We start from the raw sequence: 21,488 nt of genomic DNA, 5'->3' as shown, positions 1-21,488 counted from the left end.
ACTGTTGAAACATAAAATAACTTTATGAAAGAGGAAACCAAAGCAAAAATGTCATAACTTGATTTCAAACATCCAACTTATAAAACAATTCCTATACTGGTTCCCTATCCAGTATTATTTTTCATGTTTTACCTTACTTGATCTTTAAAAACAACTATACAAATGTAGCAGTAGTAAATTCAAGATGTTTATCTAAGTAGTGTTATAGTAAAAAACCCAAAACCTTATAATGACAACTTTTTAAAATCACTAATTGTTTGTTTAGAAAAACTAGATGCTGGTTAAATTCTTTATTATTAGCTAAACTAATAAAAGGGAGAGAGGGGACATGGGACTGTTAATTACACTAGTCCCAAAAGTTTTCGTATTTGTTGGCTCAACAACTCTAGGGACCTTAATTGAATTTTGATTTAATGGTTTATTAGGTTGTGTGTCGAAACGTATCAATCACTAATCTACAGAAGGGATAATCATTTGGGATGGACACAAATTTATCGGCCATTGTCTTATCCATGTAGAGATCCCTGAGCTAAACCATAACTTTGCTAATGTGTAATATAAACAGTATTGTATAAACATAAATACTTCTGAATGAGTTAAAAGTAGTTCTGAAAGTGTTTTCTTTAACCTTATCTCACGGGGGCTTAGAATGTGCCCAAATAATAAGAATTTATTAGGTCATTTTAAGACTAAATTCGCAATGGACAAAGTGCCAAATACGCCTTAAATGATTAAAGAAATTGTTTTGTTTTTGTAAAATCGCAGGATAAATAAAACTATAAAGGGTCACATGTAATGCAGGTTCTAGAAATTTTCATAATATAGCAAAACAGTGAATTTTTGTCTGTTAAAATGTTTGACTTTACTGTGCCGTTTTTAGAACGACTTGATTCAAGATTCAGGGTCAAAAATGGTAAAAAGGGGTTGGGAAGATAAGATAGAAAAGGACAAGGACTTTTATATATGTGTCTCTCTGTCTATCTTTCTCAAAAATCTGTTTTTTTTTCATTCATTTCTATTTTTCAAATATTTCTTTATTCTTACAGTTCTTCTATCCTATAATTGATATCCATCTTTTTCTCTTTCTTTATTTCTTTCTAATTCTTCCTTTCTCTCAATCTCTCTTTACCCCAATATATCTTTATCTATGAATCTTTCTCATCAAATCTTTCTTTATTTCAATCTGTCTGTCTCTGTATTTCTGTCTCTGTCTTTCTGTATCTGTCTTCTGTCTCTGTCTTTCTGTCTTTCTTTCTCTGGCTCTGTCTTTCTTTCTCTGTCTCTAACTTTTTGTCTCTGTCTTTCTGTCTCTGACTTTCTGTCTCTGTCTTTCTATCTCTGTCTTTCTGTCTCTGTCTTTCTGTCACTGTCTTTCCGTCTCTGTCATTCTGTCACTGTCTTTCCGTCTCTGTCATTCTCTGTCTGTCTCTCTGTATCTATCTCTTTATATATCTCTATATATATCTCTGTATCTCCTTTTCTCTCTCTTTCTCTCTGTCTGCCTCTCTGTCTTTCTATAACTCCCTACTATATTGGTGTATCCTTCTTTTTTTTCTGGCAAATTTTTGGTCTATCTTTCTATCTTTTCAATGTCTTTCTAAATTTCACTTATTTGTATCTGATGTAAAACAAAGCTGTACGAGTTTGGTATCAAGCTGTATCATTAATTTAAGTAGACTAATTAATTCAATGTAGTGTTCATATAGAACAACATTGTATAAAATGTATAGAATGTTTCTTAATGCAGCAAAAACAATCTAAACAATCTATAATGTATAATGATGTTTTAGACATCCCCAAGGAGTAACTATGCTACTATCAAGAGATGTTATATGAAATGTTGTAAATATTAGCTGTTATTTATAAGTAATAATCTAGATATTGTATAAACATAGATTTTGTTGGCTAATCTATAATACAAAGTAGAAAAATGTCTGCCAGTCCAAATGAAGCTTAAGATCTCACTTACCGCTGAACTAGTGTTTAGGCTTTTTAGGGAATATACCTACAGGTCATACAAAGGTTCTAGCCTATTTTCTTGGAAAATACATAAACAATTTATGACATAATTTATGACAATGCTTTTTTAAATGTAAAATTTTGATTATGTATTCCAGCTTTGTTTACCCTTACCCCCACATTGGGTGAAGCCCCTCTTTCAGAAAAAAAGTAAGACTGAAAGGAGAAAGAATAAAAAAAGATATTTAATTCATAAAAATATATAGATCAAAAAAAGAAAAGTGTACAATTAAGGATAAAACAGATGAAAAAAAGAGAGAAAGTGAGATTATAATGTAAAAATTTGAATATTAATGAATATTATAATGATGCTATATTACCATACAGAACTTTTGCTAAAATGTACTCAAACTTTATTGAACATAGCTTCAGAAAACCTACTGCCATTGACTAATAGAGTTTAAGATTATTTGTGGAAAAGCTTGTACACTGCTAATTTGTACAAACTAATCAGGATTCAATAAAAAGCCTTCAAAGTTTTAAGGTCAAATAAGGGTGAAAATGAATATAATTCTTTGGGCACCATTAAATTATTCTGTCCAATTTCCCCTCCCTCCTTTAGTCGAAGTACATCCAAATAAAGTCAAAATGTGATGGTTTTATTTAATTATTTTAAAAATCAAATCTGCATGTCCCTAGTTCATAACTCTTTCCATAAGTTTATGATGTAAAGCTACTCTATAAATCACTTAGTTGACTCTAGATAATACCAACAAGGTGTTGGACGCTTAAATTATACAATTAGATGGTTTAGGTAAGTTTAATTAAGAACTCAAAGATTAATCGATTAATCCCAAAAATATCACAGGACCAACAGGTAAAGCGACGATCAGTACAGCAATTGCTGAGATTTTGAGCTTCAGGCAGACAGATGAACAGACAGACGGACATCATTCCAATTTGTTGTAAGGACTCAGTAAAGGCTAAGAATCTTAGATGCTTTGGTAATTGTAAATAATATTATCCTTGTTTTTTCCATCAATTAATCTTTCGAAATTTTTATTAATGATAGCATAGCGTTAAAATGATGTTATTTATAAGAGAAAATTGCATTTAAAAAAAAATAATAGCGTAGCTACTATTTTATTTGCTCGTCTTTGGTATGTCAACATTGCTAAAATAAGGATGATAACATCCATAAAAGCGAAGCTCCAAAATCAGAAGGAAGGACAAATTAACAATAACTCTTGCAGAGTGGCAGAACTTTAATTTCTAAGTCTAAACGAAAATGTACATAAATTTGCGGCAAAATTGCGTAAATCTATAATACAAAGTAGAACAACGTCTAGATTTTCATTTTTCATTACGTTTTGAACAACCCTATCAATGTGCAAATAATTTGAAGGTCCCTAGCACTAATTTTCATATAAAAAGAGTGTGAATAATAACTAATGATATGAACCAGACCTTCAGAAAGAAGGACGATGAACATGCTCTACCCTTCTTAAAAGAATAATTAATTTTTGATATTGGATATCTCAAACTTAAAATAGCAAACATACAAAAGGTTTCTTTTTTCATTTCATTTTTCATATAGTTCATTTTCGTCTGTTAAAGTTAAAATTATTTATTCAATAAAAGAGAAATGTGTATAACCTCTCAACTGAGCAATAAAGAATTGGGATATAGTGGACTGTAAATTGGTAGAACAGAACAGATAAAAATTAAATAGTAAAGAAGCTCTTATAGTTACAAATGACGTAATTCAATACAAATGATCAATGATAGGCCAATACACAGATTATATTACCAATGTCAGGCCAGTATACATTTTAATTGACGATTGATAGGCCAGTATGACGTAATTTGTTTATTTTTTTTTGTTTTTCAAAATACCAGAGATAAATCCCTAGCAAATCTTACAGTAATTGGCAAAAGAGCCTTCAATTTAGGTTTTCTAAAGAATCAGAATGACAAAAAAATGTAAGATTTTTTCTAAAAAGAAGATTGCCCAAGCTTTTCTATTACAAAAACAAAACAAATTTCAGAAATTAATATAATTATCAAGAAGTGAGGGGGCATTGGACTGCTATTTATTGACTTTTAAAAAAAACTTTTATCATCAAATATTGATTTGATTGTATAAACTAACAGTGTCCATACTTTATCACCAATAATTTAAATCTACATGTATTAAATTGTTTACCATAATTGAGGAATTAATGCAATTCATCGACCATTGACATATTCTCAGACAAAAACTGAATTTATTAGTAATTTATCTTTGAAAAAAATGTAGTGTAGTAGTACTGTATCATCTGTTTTGTAGAAACATACTGAAAAAAGTCTTTTATGTAGTTCTATGAATAAGTTAACATGACGAATACATAATATCAACAAACGATTCTCACATAAGTATTTTACTAGAAAGTATTTATGGCAAAATTGTACTTTCTTGTTCAATCTTTTTCTAGAGCTAAGGTTTGTTCATAATTTTTTGGGTATAAAGCCGTGCAGGAGTTAGGTGTAGAAGGATTCAACATGGAAAATTCCTGTGCCCGCCACTGTTTACTTTCATCTACCAACCAATCAAAAAAGTAGAGTAGCTACGATGTGCTGAAAATGAATTGCCTATTTCTTCCCTAATTTCCAAAGTTGTAAAGCAGATAACCCAATTATTGCAAACGCTATTTTTAGCTACTCCGGTCAAAGGGAATAGTTATTTCTTTCATCGTATTATAAACGACTTTCCGCGGATATAGAATATACAATTATAAGATTAAAACCATTATTTTAGGCCGAAGGTGCCGAAAGCACGGACTACAAATGCTGGTTTTAATCTTATGATTGTATGTTTTTATATTCGTAGAAAGCTGAATATAATACGATGCTAGACATAGTTTTTTCGTATGGATGAGAACCGGTTCCTATCCACCGGATTCGAATGAATACGAGAAAAGCGATTAATGTATAAACGATTTATACATTATACATTCAAAATTTCAATTTTTAAAATTTTGATTTTTTGTGGAAGCTTTTTTTATCTAGTAGTAAATTTTGAGATAGGACGCGGAAGCTAGGTACACTTTCGGAAACTAAAATTCAGTACATCGTAGCTACACTTTAATATACCGTACATGTTTGTAGAAACATGAAGTGATAATCTTAGAATGGGATGTTCAAAAAAGGAACCTCAATCGCATGGCTCTTCCTTGTTTATAATAGACATTTTAGTGTTTTACAATACAGACAATATCACATATTGATAAATAGCCAAATCTTACCTCCTACTAAAAAAATTGTAAAAAGGGTAACTAGGTTTCACGTTATAAGATTTTAAAAATGGATATTCATTAAACTATGGTTCATACTTCGAGATGGACCGTATACTAAAATTAAGGTAAGCTTTGCTAAAATCAACATTTTTCCCGCGGGTTTTAAAGAAATATCATATGTTAAAGACCTACAAACAAATGTAGAGTATATAGATAAAAGCTTTACATTAGATATACTATAAACAACTACTAATTCATAAAATGTGTGTGTAAGCACCAGTCTGTACAATGTACATCATACTTGCAATTATTACTGTGTAGTCATAAAGTAGCAGATCTAGAATAATATAATTCAAATCTTAGAATAAATTTTCCAGTATGACTTCGAAACCTATTAATATCCGCTGGATAAGAACCGGTTCCCAGCCATATCATGATTAAACCCTGTGTAGCATCGTATTACGGAAATTTTCCACGAATATCAAAATAAAATCTAAAATGATAAGGGCCGGGCCTTTGGCCCTTCAAGGCTAACAAAACTGGTTGAATCATATAATTTTTCGTTTTAATATCCGCGGAAAGCTTTCTGTAAAACGATGCGATAAATAACTATTACTTATTAAAAAAATAGTATAAAATTATGACAATTGAAACAAAAAAAAAGTATATGTCACTGTGTCAAAAAGAAACCAAATTTTAAAACATTCCATTTACTAATTAAAGTTTGAAATTACTGTCTAATATTTTTATCTCTATTATTTTTAGCATAGCCTTATATAAACCTTGTACATATACATATGTGAATGTTTATTAATACAAGTTTCATCTTTATTAACAAGCTTAAACATTTCAAGGACTTTAATCAGCGTAGCAACTCAGTACATACCATTAAATAAAAAGAAATGTGATGTAGATGGTCAACAGGCGAAAAATTTTACAGGTCCCAACCGTTTTATAAACACGTTCTCACAATAGATAGCATAACAACTTTGGGAACCTTAATTAATTTTTGGTTGGGTAGAACAATATAACGGTGTTCGAAAGTTTCCAGAAATAATCTAATTTTGTTGTAAATCAAATCATCGTTCATTGTTATATACTTTTCGGCATAAAAATGATGTACAAGCTGGCTTATCAATGAATATTGTCATCCTAGTTCAAATTCCTATTTGGATTAACATTAAATTGCATATAAAGTTGATGTTTGATGTTTTACTAGTTAACTTTGCATAAAAAAAAACTATTCAATTTAGGTTGTTATACGTTCCTTTTATTTATATGTACATTGCATATGTTATTATAGATTATCTCCTTCGTTAACATTAACCTAGTATCAATATAAAATAATTTTGTGTTTTATAACTTGTAGTAAAATAAGACAGAATATATCTTTTTTAGATTATGAAATTGTTATACACATACACACTAAAAAGCAAAATACCATTTTTTGTTAAATCAAAGTCTCACCTCTTCACAAACGCCGCGTTGCGGCGATACCGAGTCACGCTCCGAGTCTGCCTCGCTGCCGTTACCGCCATTACTAGCGCCATTCACAGGATAGCGGACCAAACTTGAACTACACTCCGACATCGGCTCCGAGGATAAGCTGCCCGACGTCGAGTTTGACTTTTGATGGTGGAAGTTGGCGGCTGCAGCCGCTGAATTCGCCGCCGCCGCGGCAGCCGCTGCTATCAACGCCGCATTGTTTGCTGCATCTATTGCGGCAACGGATGTGGGTATTGAAACGGCTGTGCTGGTGGCGTTTGCAAAGGCGGCGTTTGTAGCCAAGGTCTTGTTGATAAACTGAGCAATACTGCTGGAGTGGGACACGTTGGAGAATGGGCTGGCGGCTGCATCCTCCACATTGGACGGGTTTTTACCTGAAATAAAAATATTTTAATATTCTTTATTCAGCAAATATCTATTTTTTCTACTTTGCATCTATTTTGATCTATCTATCTATTTTCCTTAGAGAAGAAAACAAGCTAGGGGTGAAGCCAATGGCAATAAAAATTATACATTCTACTTGACAAAATACAACATTACATCATCGCGTTTAATAAACAGTTACATATATTTTATTTTGAATGGCTCCACAATATAGAAAAAAAATATTCGAAAAAAAACAGCAAAATCCACGAATTTAATTACATTAGTCACAAATATGATAACTATTGAATAAGGGTAAAAATAAAAGGCCTGTCAAATGTAAAAATAACCGTATTATGATATGATTAATTTGTTCGTATTATAAAAACATATTCAAATATTTTATTGAGTTCCTTTTGATTTTTTGCCCTATATTTTTCAATTCCATTTCCCCCTCCCTTTCATCTTTGTACCTTTAACACTATCATGCTCTTTTTTTTATACCTACATAGATATGTAATACACTATAAAAATTTTCTCATTTTAAATTTTTTGTTTAAAATTAATTGGGAATTTTTAGAAATGATCATTAATAAACGGCTTTTTTGTATCGTTTTTAAATATGGCATGCTTTAATTTGTTTCAACAAAGAACATTTAATACTGGATTTTATCAATATTTTTTAGAGTGAATATTACCCTTTTTCCCGCCTAAAAAACAGGTAACTCTTCCCCGAAAGATATTCCCTACTTCCTGCAAATATTTACAGTGTTTATACAATAAAGGCAATATTATATATAGTAACCTCATTACCTTTGACCAAAGAGACGCAACTAATCATAATGTACAGGACTTCTAGAAAAAGGTTGTTATATAATTTATCATGTCAAATTATGAAATATTAGTAGCATCAAGAGACTTTTTAGCTAAAGGGTAGATAAATAGAATAGAACCATTCTGGGAAGATTTTGAAGCTTCTCTAAGGAAGAAGAATTAAAAGGTTCAGTGGTCAGCGATATCTTAATAGAACACTTTACTACTATTTGCTGTATTAATGAGCCACTGCTTTTATTTCCTTCGCTTTTTGAATTTAAATGTGTTTCTGTGTGTACTTATATTATCAGAGAAGTTTAACTGTTCTTAGGATATTAATGGACAAATCAAACATAAGGAAGGATTTAATGTTTACAAATATCTGTCATATTGTTTAAAAATTGCAAATAGGCAAATAAATTCTTATGTATGTTTTTGCAAAACAGACATTATTGCATCTTAGCAAAAATAGGTAGTGGTAATTATATCTAATAGTTAACAATGAATCAGGATTATGAAATCTTAATTTTAACCATTAGGTGTAGAGTAGATATATTAGTGTAAATATACATAATTTTTTTTAAATCATGCTAATTTTCTATTTATAAAGTTTGCAAATTTGAATGTGTTTACATTTTGCAATAAAGTTGTTCATTCATAATCCTAATCCTATTTGATATGATTGACATAACGCACATACAGAATAGTAGCGCAGGTACTCTATATCCCACATAATCCATGCAAAAAAAAAACAAGACAAAAGGCCTTCAGTTTTAAGTTTCATGTTATGATGTCGCTTCAGAATTTTATATGCAACATTTTTATAGCTATGAACATTATTGGTCTTGTTTTATTCTAAATCTTTTTAGATTGGCATAATGCTACATAATATTTGCATTATTATCCTATTGATTTGATTATGTTATAGTTTATTCATTTTGAAATACTTTTTAAGTAATTCAATATATAGGCACTAGCGGCTACGCCCCTAGAGGAATCTAAGGCACTTGAACAAAGGGGTCTAAAACGCCGTTCCACTTTCCATTTTAAATTTTTTAATGCAAAGAAAAAAATTGGAGTGGGTATTTTTTTCACGGGCAATTTATCATGATGGAGGTGCCAACCCCCAAAATGGTTTTAAACCGTCCCTGCGAGTGAAAACGAGAATAGTTATTTCTCGCATCGTATTATAAACGGCTTTCCGCGGATATAAAATGTACAATTATAAGATTAAAACCAGTTTTTTTAGCTCCGAGGTGCCGAAGGCACGGGCTAAAAAAACTGGTTTTTATCTTATGATTGTACATTTTTATATTTGTAGAAAGCTGGATATAATACGATGCTAGACATAGTTTTTTCGTATGGATTAGAACCGGTTCCTATCCACCGGATTCGAATGAATACAAGAAAAAAAATTACTAAAATTACTACAACATTCAGAAGGGATGAAAGTAAAATTCATAAGAAAATGAAAGTGACATAAATAAATAAGGAAAGAGAAAAGTAGCAAATGGTTAAGTAGGTAGATAGAAAGCCGCAAGTAGATAGATAGAAAACTCTATGATATCCAACACCTCATTTGCTATCAAATTAACCTCGTAATTATATAGATAGATAGATAGGGAGATAGTTAGTTATGAAATTACCCCGTGTAATTATATCTGAATTAACATTAATCAAGTGCTAACTATAATTATCAAATACTTTATATAAATAAAACTTAATTTCATTAACAGTGGTTTAGAGATTTGTATTACAAATAAAAATTATTTTTTACTGCAGGTGTAACGTTTTAAGCCGAAAATAAATCTATGATATAAAGTACAACGATTCCATCTTTTTAACTTACTAGCGGATTCGTCCCTAGCCTCTAGGGGCTTTGCCCCAAGAGGTGATAAAAAAAATTAAGGCGAAATTCGTTAAAGGACCAAGGAAATCGAAATCTTCTACAAAACATAAAGGACCAAGGAAATCTTCCACAAAAAAAATAAAAATAGGGGGGGATTTTTTTGTTTTTTGGGGGGTTGGGGGTGTCCCACCCCCCAAGAAAATAGCTTAAAACCACCACAGGACCAATAGGTATATACCCTGAAGAGTAGAATCCGATCGGTTCAGTGGTTACCGAGATCTTAAGCTTCAGACGGACGGACAGACGGACGGACAGACATCAAGCTACTTTGTATTATAGATAGGTCTATCTGTCCGTCCGCGAGTCCGGATAAAGCTGAAAATCTCGCTCACCACCGCCGGACCGAATGGACTTTGTTTTTCAGGAAATATTATGTAACGCATTTTGGCTCTTTTCTAAAGTTTCAACCCCCATTCCCCCAAAAATGTTCTATTTAAATCAAAATTCAAGAAATCTTTTCTAAATACAACCCCCTCCTTAACCGAAAAAATGGTTAATTCTTCAACAATATCTGTCCCCCAATTAAGAGCCCACAAATAGCATTTTTACACAGAACAGAGGAAGATTAATTTATCATCCATTTCCCTCTCCAAGTATCTCTATCATACGTGTTAATTAAAGGTCTCTTGTTACAAATGTACCGTGACGATCATATCCGAAATTTCTTTATTGAAACAATTAATTTCGCTTTCATTGGCTTATTGACATAAAATTTATATTAAAGCATGTTGTTCTTACTAAGAGCGCAGCTACTCAATAATAATTATACAACATTATATGATAATAAAAATCTAATTGACTATTTAACTATCTTTCTTACTATCTATCCATTTACTATTATAAGGTCTGAATTCTGTCTGTCTCTTTATTCATTTGTTATCGAATTTTCTTACTATATATCTTTCTAATGGTCAATCAAATATTTTTCTATCTATCAACGGACCTGTAAGCATAAAATGATTATTAAGGCTCTGAGTGACCGAAGGTGGAGGAGGGGGAGCTAGGGGCACCTCTCGTAATCCATTACTCCGAGTTGTATTAGTAGTTCTAACACTGGTATTATCACTGTAAGTGTCACTAGTGGTATAGCGGGGGGTGACCAGCCCCTCCTCGGAGTGATGTATGGTGTGTATGCGGGGGGTGGTGTCGCAGCTGCTGTCCAGAAGGTTGTCCAGGCTGCCGGTGTCTAAGGTCACCTGAAAATTTAACAAAAATGTCACCTAATCTTTTCTTTTATTAGCAGAAAAAAGTTTGTAAGCTATAACGTATTGCCTATTGAGAAGGAAACAAAATATATCGAAGAGATAGGTATTAAGAGATATAAGTTTTCCGGAATTTTAATGTAGGGAGTAGATTTGAAATCTGCATCAAATTTTAAGGATTTTTTTATAAAATTCGTTTTTTGTAAAATTCTTTATCTAAACGCGAAAATACATTTTAAGTTAATTAATTTTGACCAATAGGATAGGTGGATTTTAAACTACCTGCGCTCTAATTGGTTGAATGATGTGCGACATCCAATCAGAGCGCAGATTTTTTAAATCCACCAATCACAGATGCCAAAATTAATTAACTTAATTTGTATTTCCGCTTTTAGATAAAGAATTATACAAAAAACGAATTTTATAAAAAAATCCTTAAAATTTGATGCAGATTTCAAATCTACTCCCTACATTACAATTCCGGAAAACTTATATCTCTTAATAGGTATACCAATTATGGAGATGAGTTTACATATTTAGACATATTTGTAATCTTATGCAGAGATTAGTATACCAACAAGTCAGAAAGTTAAAGAGATTTGTGTTTGAATGTAACTGGACAAAGTATCTAAAAAATCAGCCATGTGACGTCATAAAAATGAGGGATTGTCCATCTCTTTTTTATGTGTTTTCTTTCCCACTTCTCCTCTAATCTCCCCCATTTTTATGACGTCACATGGCTGATTTTGAGACACTTTGTCCAGTTACTGTTTGGATACAAAGAGTGTATAAAATGTGTACCTGGAAAGGATGTCCGCTTGCAGGATACTCCAGATCTCCAGAATCTGACTTCTCCAACACCTCTAGGGACTTGCTACGTGGTGGGGGTGGGGGCTTTGGTTTGCCTGAAAAAATATATCAATAAATATGCTATAAATACACAAAATAACAATGCCCAAACAAGAAAGATTTTTAAAAATTAATAAGTATTCAGTTAAATTTCTACATATTTAAATGTTTTTTTTGTAAAACAGGACACTTTTGACCATTACCTAACACTTGACTTCAAAGATAAAATAACAAGGACAATTATTTCAATGACAGATTATGCCCTTCTTTGCAACAAAAGTTGTTAAAATTTATTTAAGAACACTATTTAGTACACTGAAATCAGGAGCATTTTAGAAAAAGTATACTACAAAAGCAAAAAATAAACTTGATTTCAAACACAACAGACGAAAAAAACGTGTATAATAGCCACGCATGCAGCCTCATACTGAGCAAAAAACAAGTCGTAAAAAAGCCCCGCAAAATTAAAATTCAAAGTCCTTAAAAGACATTTTCACACCAAGCGACCTTACATAAAGTATAAAAGCATAAAAAGGTGGGGTTTTCACAAAACATATTGATTTTTATCAAAAAGATATTTTGAATCTTTTTTATAAATGTTAATTATAAGACTAATAAGAAGTGTAAAGAATTTTAAAAAAGGCAAAACTTATGGCTATAAAATCATTCCAATGTAAAAGTGTTGTGAACTTAAAATCCAATCGTTTTTGCTCCATTAGTATAATTTGTAGTGTATTATTGTATAAACACTTTATGTTAAAGAAAGGGGAAACCAAAGTTTCTTTTTGACTATCCTTCAAAATTAGCATATTTGTTAAACTTAAAATATGGACATATACAATAGAATACAATCATAGAATAACATTGGTTACGATTGTTTATGTATATAAAAGAAAAAGTATCAAAGTTTATGTTTGAGGCAAAATATATCAGAAATAATGATTTAGAGAAAGGGTCATATGTTGGTTAATGCTTTTTACATGTTGTCTAAAGGTTGGGGGCGAAGCTGTTAGTGCATTTATAAGGAGATAACACAAAGACCTTTTCTAGCAATATTTTTTTCTTTGATTAACACACATTGTATTTTTAACCAAAAGTTCAGGAAAGATGAAACAATCTTTATCCAATCATATGAAGCTTGAAAGAAATATTGTCTAATGAGGGGTAAGTTTAAATTAATTTTCTTGTCAATCTGTGTATCCTGAAAATTCTGGACAGACAGTGAAAAAGAATGTATGTATATTTGTATGTGTTTCTTAACCCTTGCAGATGTAGACATAAAAAATACACTTAATTTCATTTTATTGATAAATTATGAATAAAAATAAATCAAATCTGTTAAAGAAAAATAAACTATTTTACTTAAATGCTTAATTCAAAACAAATTTTGTTTATAGCTTAAGATTTTTAAAGCGACTAAACCTCACATGTGTCTTGAGATGGTTTTACACCGTTTTTCTGTCCTTCCCTTCCTCTTTGACTGGATGCTATTGTGTAATATTGTAAGAACAATATGTGTGAACATACACCACCAAGAAAAAGGGTGTAAAATATAAAGTCTTAAGATTCGTTCTAAAAATTTTTCAAATTAAAAATAACATCAAAGTAATAGTATTGGTCTAGCTTAAAGTTTGCAGTAATTTTGTTGGTCAAAGGTTTAATAAGAATTACATATAGACTTGATAAGAAAACAAACCCCTGTCATACCATGGAAAACATATGGACATTAAGATTTCAGGAATGGATAATAAATTGTTTTAGGAAAGATTTTGTCAAAACAGTTTAAAACCTTCTTTTGGAAAATAGATATAGAGGAGTAGATATTTTAAGCTATGTAGGATAAACTTTTAGTGTAAAAAAACTCTATAAATTTTACACTGTATGTGTGTATGTCCGTCAGTCTGTCATGTACGTACGAATATGGAAATAGTGAGACAAGCGTAAATAAAAAGTTAATTTGAAAAGTATGCATAATCAGAGACACGCTTAAGTATTATCATAAACAAAAATGTCAAAATTGTGTAAAAATATTCTGGCCTTAGCGAAAGGACACTTTACTTTTATTTCGACAGTACTTTATGATTCCTATCATAATTTTACTTTTACAGAATTTCGTTCCCTGTCTTCATATGTAAATAACAGAAAGAGAAAGAAATTTAAGATTTTACAACCAGCTTTGAATAGTTTAATAATTGGATAAACCAATAAACAATTAGAGGCATTTCTGAAAAGCGAAGACCTATTGGTCAATCAAAAAGCAACATAATTTGACGTAATATGAAATATTTCAAAATTTTAACCATAATTTAAAGCATTGTTAATTTAAAAATATAATTTTCTCCGCTCTGAGATACTTTACATATATTTGGGGTAGAATAAAATTAACCATCCATTTTACTATCTCTGTTTCTTTGTAGCCCAATATTGCATGCGCATTAATGAAAATTTTGATGCATAAATGGACTAACAGAATCATTTCAAACATTTGATAAGAACACAGCGTAGGAACAATCTGACCGCATTTTTGGTTAGTAAGGGAACAATTTTAGTACTAAAGGACAGTTGTTTTTCATTTCTTCGATATAATAAGTCAGCTACAAAGAATTAAATTTCTTAGAATCTTTGCTCTTGTTATTGTATTCATAATTTTTGGATAAAGAATATAATCAAAAGCTATTAAGAAGAAAATAATATAAAGTACATTACATATGCTGTACGTATCTTGAAATTTAATCTAGACTACTTCATATTGTCCATGAGTCAAAGTAATTAGAATTGAACAAGAACAACTTGGTCATTTAATTCGTATCCTAATATTCAAAATAAAATTTATATAAAACAAACAGGATGCCTTATTTAGGATTGCAAAGAAAAAACTAATCTAAAAACAGTTGTTTACTAACGAACATACATACATTACTTGTGTAAGCTACGCTTCTACTAATAAAGATAATATCAAGCATATTCAAAATTGCCTACCAACGGCTGGTCCAAGCTTCCTTTAATATCTAGTGTCACAGCATAATATATCCCTAAATAAGCCTGTTATCATTATGAGATATAATAGTACAAAAATCCCTAGAAAACATCTTAATACTTAATTTTAATGAAAATGCCTTTATCATAAGATTATGATAATTAAAATGAGCCAAACCCTTTGATTTAAAAGGCAACTTTTTAAACAACGAAAAAGACTTATTTTAAATATTTTAATCATGTTATATTTGTTTGTAATTACATTTATTCATCAATGTATTTAATTGGTGCGCAACTTATGGATAAAATTGTGCTTATTTTATCATACATTGCTCTAATTCTGATAGAGAATGAAAGTAAAAATTTTGGTGTTTTATAAAATCCACTAAAATTTCAAAAATATTAATGCCGAAATTTTATATCAGCAAAGTTTGGTAAAAAATGATCTGGATATGAAAGTTCAAGAAATCTGCAACCCTTCTTTCTCCCAATAAAAAGGCAAAAGGCAGAATTCATCACATACAAATCATGGAGAATCATTATATAGTGGCAATTTGCCTATTAGTAACTATTTAACAAGGTTATGAAGAGTTTATAAATGTTGGCGGTTCTGCAAGTTATTCAGGCATTTTTTTGCGGAATAAACGGAACACTAAATTTTTCTTTATGCCCCCCAATGTGTCTTTTTTGCCATTGGCAGATTTTCTTGATAGGCGCAACCATTGTCGACATACGGTTATTTTCATTTTGTGTACGGTTGTAAGTTGTAACAAATGTACGGTTTGAATATTAGTAAATTATAGTAGCATCAAATTATTTATCGTATTTTCGTAATGTTTATCATACTGGAATGGGCATTCCAAATTTTCTGTCTTTAATTGATCACATGGCAAAACTTGGAATTTATCTCTCCGCTTCGGTGATGCAGAAGGTAATAATTTTTCCCATATGATCATTATACTGACAAAATAGTTTGGAAACCCATTCCCGTATGTGTAATAAAACGAAAATGCGATATTTTATTTTGTCGTATTTTAAGCGATAATGTATGATTTTTTCAAACCGTAGGTAATTGATTCATTATCGTTTAAAATGCGATAAATACTATTCTGTTCTTATTGCATCTAAAAAAAAATTTTATCGTCCCTGTTTAGTTAGCATTAATAATGACTGAAACAAGACAAAATAAAAAGTTGAAATAATAGTACATTGTCTTAAAGTTTTCTTATTATCACTATAATGGGATTGGGGGATGGGGGCGAATATTCATAAAATGGTGTTTGCACGTTTTCACATAATTTTGCTATGAAAAGAACATTTTATATATTTTTAAAATCTTCACTAAATCCTAATTCTAAAAAGAAAGGATTTCTTTGTGTTTGTATCTTAAAATAGATTCTTATTTTTAGAAGATTTAACAAAACTTAAAATTATTATTAAATTTTTTAGCATCAAAAAATTTATTTTTGAGTAAACACTCAAGATTGAGAGCACTGCAAATTCAGGGCCATTTTTGCCACCTAGGAATACGCATAATCATTTATCTATATATCTATCTATCCATGCAACTATCAAACTATTTGTGGGTCTATCTACCTATCCATGCAACCATATGACTATTCATGTATCTATCTATATGTATATATGTCTATTAATATCCATGTAACTATGAAACTATTTATGTATCTACCTATCACTATCCATCCAACTATATGACTTTATATCTAAACATTTATCTAACTATCCATCCATCCATACATCTGTCTATTTATGTATCCATCTATATATATGTCTCATTTATCATTTATCTAACTATCCATCTATCCATCCATACATCTGTCTATTTATGTATCCATCTTTTTATCTATGTATCTATCCTGCAACTGTTGTTAATGTATTAATGTTATTAATGTATCTATCTGTCTACATTATTCTGAATTACTAACAGTCTAGTAATACATCTTTCAATTTATCTAAATACATCCTTATAATAAAGTATCAGAATGTCTGTCTGTACCGAAGGATCTCGCTGACCGCCGGCCCGGTATGGTTCTCTCTTACTGTGTAAATTATCATCCTGGGAAGGTTTGTGGCTATTTTTGGGACGGGTAACACAACCACCATCCCAAAAGAAATCGCAAAAAACATAACTAACCCCATCTAGTAGCGAAAAAAAATATGTTTTGGTAAACAGCTGATCATAACATAGATTGAAAAGCAAACATTTTTCATGCCTCTGGAGGCCAATAGAGGTACGTAGCTATCAAACTTTCTATATGTATGTCTATGTCTCATGACATATTTTAATATCTATCTAACTATCTATCTACATATCAATCAATTTAGTCTTTATGTCTATTTATCAATCAAATTATCTTTTTAAATGATAATTCAATTTTTGACAAAATCTTTTAACGTAATTTTAATAAGACATGTCATTGAAATAAAATATTTAAATTGTTAAATAATTTTGTAGAAAGTAAAGTTTAACTGAATATCTTGCAATATTACCTACATGTAAAAAACAAGAATATTTATGTTTATAAGTAGTACTGAGTAATTACCGGAATCAAATTTTAAGATAAAAATTTCTTTTTGATCTTTGAAACATGGTCAGTAAAATAAAGTTACCCTACATGGAATTGATTCAAGCAGTAGCAAGGGGTTAGGAATTGTATAGAAGAGTGTTTATGTACAAGTCTGCACAGGTGTTAGTGGAGTGTGTACTGAATAAAGCGGGAATAAATGAGAAAATACGCTGTAATCTTACTTACTTTAATAAAATGACGAACGGACGGTTGGACAGACAATTTCAAACGATTATATATTATTGAGATGCTACGCTTCAAAAACTCGACATGCACAGAAAATTTTCTATGTTCTGAGAAACCTATCATGACCAATTACAAATATTTTTATCATTTATCTATCTATCTATCTGTATATTTTCTATTAATCTATCTATTATTAAATAATTCAATCTTTCAATCTATCAGTGATTTTTATCTCATTAAAAAAAATTGTAGGGATTTTTTACCCAAATCTAGCTTACCAATGTACTGACTAAAATCCCAATTTAGGGGAAGCTCTTTATTGGTAATGGGAAGGCTTTTGACTCCTTACATTTAAAAAAAAGTAGATGCTAAGGGCGTAGCCTCTAGTTTTAAGACAATCTCTTTGTCTATCTAACAATAAATTCAACATTTATTTATCTAGCTAAATTCTTATTGTCTATTTGATTATGTTTACATCAAATTTTTTAAAATTATTTTTGATATATTAGCAATGACAACATTGTCCATATAAAGCGAAGCATCAGCAAACTGCTAACAATGTAGCGACGTACAGATACACAGAAAGATAAAAATAATAAAGAGTAGCTTCATTATCGCATACTAGGTTACTAGGCCTAACCGTAATTCTACACATTATTCAAGCAAATTTTTACAAAAAAATAGTTATCAATTACTTCTCTACATTAGGGTTAGGATGTTTAGATAGGGATATATATATGTTAAAGATTGGAGACAAAATAGGTTTTATTCAGGTAAACCATCTAAAAAAATAATTTTGAAGATATAGTAAAATAAATTTTCTTGGCTTATAAAATTCTCGTCACATTCCAAATAATAATTTTAAAATGTTAAAATTTGAGTGAAATTTTCAGGAAACAACTTTTGATTTTCGTGAGAGTTTAAAGCAAGGAAGGTTTCTTATGCCATTATAATATGTAGCATAACATTTTAATTTTTAGCCCAACCAAAGCTTAGATTGTACTATTTTCTATCGTTTTAAATCTTGTAGAAATAGCATTTAATAATTTAACAGTTATCAGTGCTAAACGATTTTAGACAAGAATGATTAAGTTTAATAGATTCGCAGCAAAAAAATAAACAGTCTTAGTTTATTTTAATTAAACAAATGTATATCATTTACTCTAGTTATGCGTTATGACACAAAAATTTAATGGGGAAAAACAAGAATGAAAAGCTAAGGACGAAAAATGGGAATAGTTCCTTTCGTGGCAACGCTCCTTGAGAGGCGATTGGTCGTATTTTTAAAATGGCTTTTTGTAGGTTATTTTAGGTTAGGTTAGGTTATATTGGGTTAGGTGATTGCTACACAGGGTTAGTCAATTGGCCCTGCAGGGTTAGAGCCCCCCGCAGGGGCTAGAAATAGGAGAAAAGCTGCTGTGAAAAATACGAAGAATCGCCCCTTAAGTTGCGTTGTCACGAAAGGGACTATACTCCGAAAAATTAATGGATGGACAAACAGACATAGTAAGTTATATAGCAGTTGAATAAGAGATTGAAGTAAAGAACTATAAATAGAGAATCACGACACCTTTACAAAAAAAACAACTAATTTTTGTATATAATTAAGTAAGATATATAGGTAAACGAACACTAAAAATTGAAATAGATTAAATTCTCTATTGGTACATTCCAATAAAAAAAAAAGATTTAGCAAAGATGATTACATCATATTAAACGGATTAAGTTTGATAATTTATTTAATCATTGCTAAGAAAACATTTTTATCAGGATAAAAAATCTAATTATCATCAAAAATTTGTTGACGTTCATAAAAACCTGCAAATTTTTTAAATAAAATTATTCTGACAATGAAACAAATTTAAATTTAGATTCTGACTTTTGATACAGAGATACCTTTAGCTGTAATTCTTTAATTATCTATTTATAATTTTAGGAAAAGTTTGTAATTACTGAGATAAAAAAGGGCTTTCTTATCAAAATAGCTATTTGTGTATGTTTTTTGAGGGAAAACATATGAACATAAAATTTGTTGATTTATCTGAAAGATAAACACATACAAGTCATTTTTTATTCATTCTCCGACAAATAGGCTGTACGTACGTATTTTCTTTAGAAGCATAGCTTCTCTACAATACACTAAAGTTAATCAATCTTTCCCCTCGAAATAATTTAAGTTATTGAAATCTCCTTATACTGGCTTGTTATTTTATTTATTATTCATTCCCAAATTCAAATCCCGTCTTCCCTGCTAAAATTAGTTACTACATACAAATCCATTAACAATCTATACATGAAAAGAAGTTTTACATAGGTTTTTTTTGTATGCAGTACAAAATTGTATTTAGAAAATATGTTTAGACCGATTCTGAAAAAGAGCATATTAGTTTAATTGTGATTAATTATTAATAATCTATCACATTATTTCATTATTTCATCTTTTCGTATTTTATATATATTATTTCTTGTATAGTAATAACATAAACTGCATGTAAAGCTTCCAAAAATTAGGATACTTGCAGTGCTTATAATAAAATATAAACATAAACATAAAAAATCTTCAAAACCTACTCCTTTTAAATGATGTAAAAGATTAAGAAAGTGATAGTTAATAATTTATTAATGAATTAACCCCCTACATTTCTAAGAAATTGTCCAATTCAATACTCTTAATATTTGGGAAAATTTTCTTATCTTCAAGTTTCCTTTTTCCGTATCCTCAAAGTTGGAGGTAGCAATTCTACAGAAAAATAAAGGTGTTATTTTAACTCAAGGATGCTTTAAAAATATTTCAACAGGAAGTAGGATGTTTGTCTGTCTGTTCTAATATCAGATTTGTAAAGTTTTGAAAAGAGTGTTGATCAAATAGCTTAAAACCACCAATGAACCAAAATAAAACTTCCCCCAAAATATTTTGAACTGCCCAATTACGAGATATTATTGAACATACAAATAAAAACTGCTAGCTTACTGTTTTTTAGTAGAGGAACAGTTTTTAAAGCTGTTATTTGATTTTAAAATATTTTTAGTAAGATTGTTACTGCTGCGTTACATGTGGCCACATTTGTTCTTGGTAACTCAACAAATTGATAACCAATGAATGTGTTACTAAATACAAGAAAAAGTTTCCTAAAAAGATATTCAATTTAAACCTTTGACTAAAAAGTGCTATATACTGCCAAATTTGAGATTGATTCATAATAACTTTTTAAATATTTCATAATCTTTCTTTAAAGGTTTTTTTTTGTTGTAGGGTCTTTATGTCAAATATAACTTCATAGTTATTTAAATCTTGCTTAAATATAAAATAGTTATATCTGTGTCTGAAGCAAACGATCTCGGAAACGGCTTCTTAGCCTGACCTATGCTTTTTTTTACAATATCTTATGGTCGTTTTTACTGTCTTTTGTGATCAAAACTGTTGTTGAAAAACATTAAAATCCTTATAAATAGGATTAAAAACAGAAAAGAAATCTAGACGGTAGAACTATTTGTATAGCAAATATACGTTTTAAATTATATATCATTTATATTAAATAAATAGCATCATGGTCAAATCATAATCCTTAAAAATCACAATTTCCTTCAATTAAATGTTTTGGGAGTCGGAATGATTGTTTATTACTAATGTCTTTTATTTTAAACGACCATTCAAAAAATCCTCTTCAGTAATACCAATCGTTGGTGTCAACATTGGATAATGTTTAGTAGACCAAATGAAATGTATTTCTAAATAAGATGTTAACTTCATGTAAGTTTGATCAATTTTAAGGCCCAGTCCCAGACGATATAGAATATACATGTGTGTTGCATGTTCGAATCAGAAATGCACACCTATTCGCATATCAGAGTGTTTATACCA

General features: G+C 30.1%; 1 protein-coding gene across 1 annotated transcript in view; it reads right to left on the bottom strand.

Moving 5' to 3' along the window:
- LOC145330712 (uncharacterized) overlaps positions 1-21,488 on the bottom strand; it is a 158,936-nt gene that overhangs the window by 48,107 nt on the left and 89,341 nt on the right. The window contains exons 6-8 of the mRNA XM_080175377.1: positions 11,829-11,932; positions 10,769-11,021; positions 6,702-7,114 (exon numbers count right to left, since the gene is read on the bottom strand). Of these exons, the coding sequence (XP_080031503.1) occupies positions 6,702-7,114; positions 10,769-11,021; positions 11,829-11,932 (770 nt within the window). The remainder of the gene's footprint in view (positions 1-6,701; positions 7,115-10,768; positions 11,022-11,828; positions 11,933-21,488) is intronic.

This window comes from Acartia tonsa, chromosome 10, assembly GCF_053477335.1.
Source record: "Acartia tonsa isolate MP-2025a chromosome 10, ASM5347733v1, whole genome shotgun sequence".
NCBI lineage: Eukaryota > Metazoa > Arthropoda > Copepoda > Calanoida > Acartiidae > Acartia > Acartia tonsa.
The sequence above is the reverse complement of the archived record's forward strand: the minus strand, read 5'-3'. Positions and strand labels throughout refer to the sequence as shown.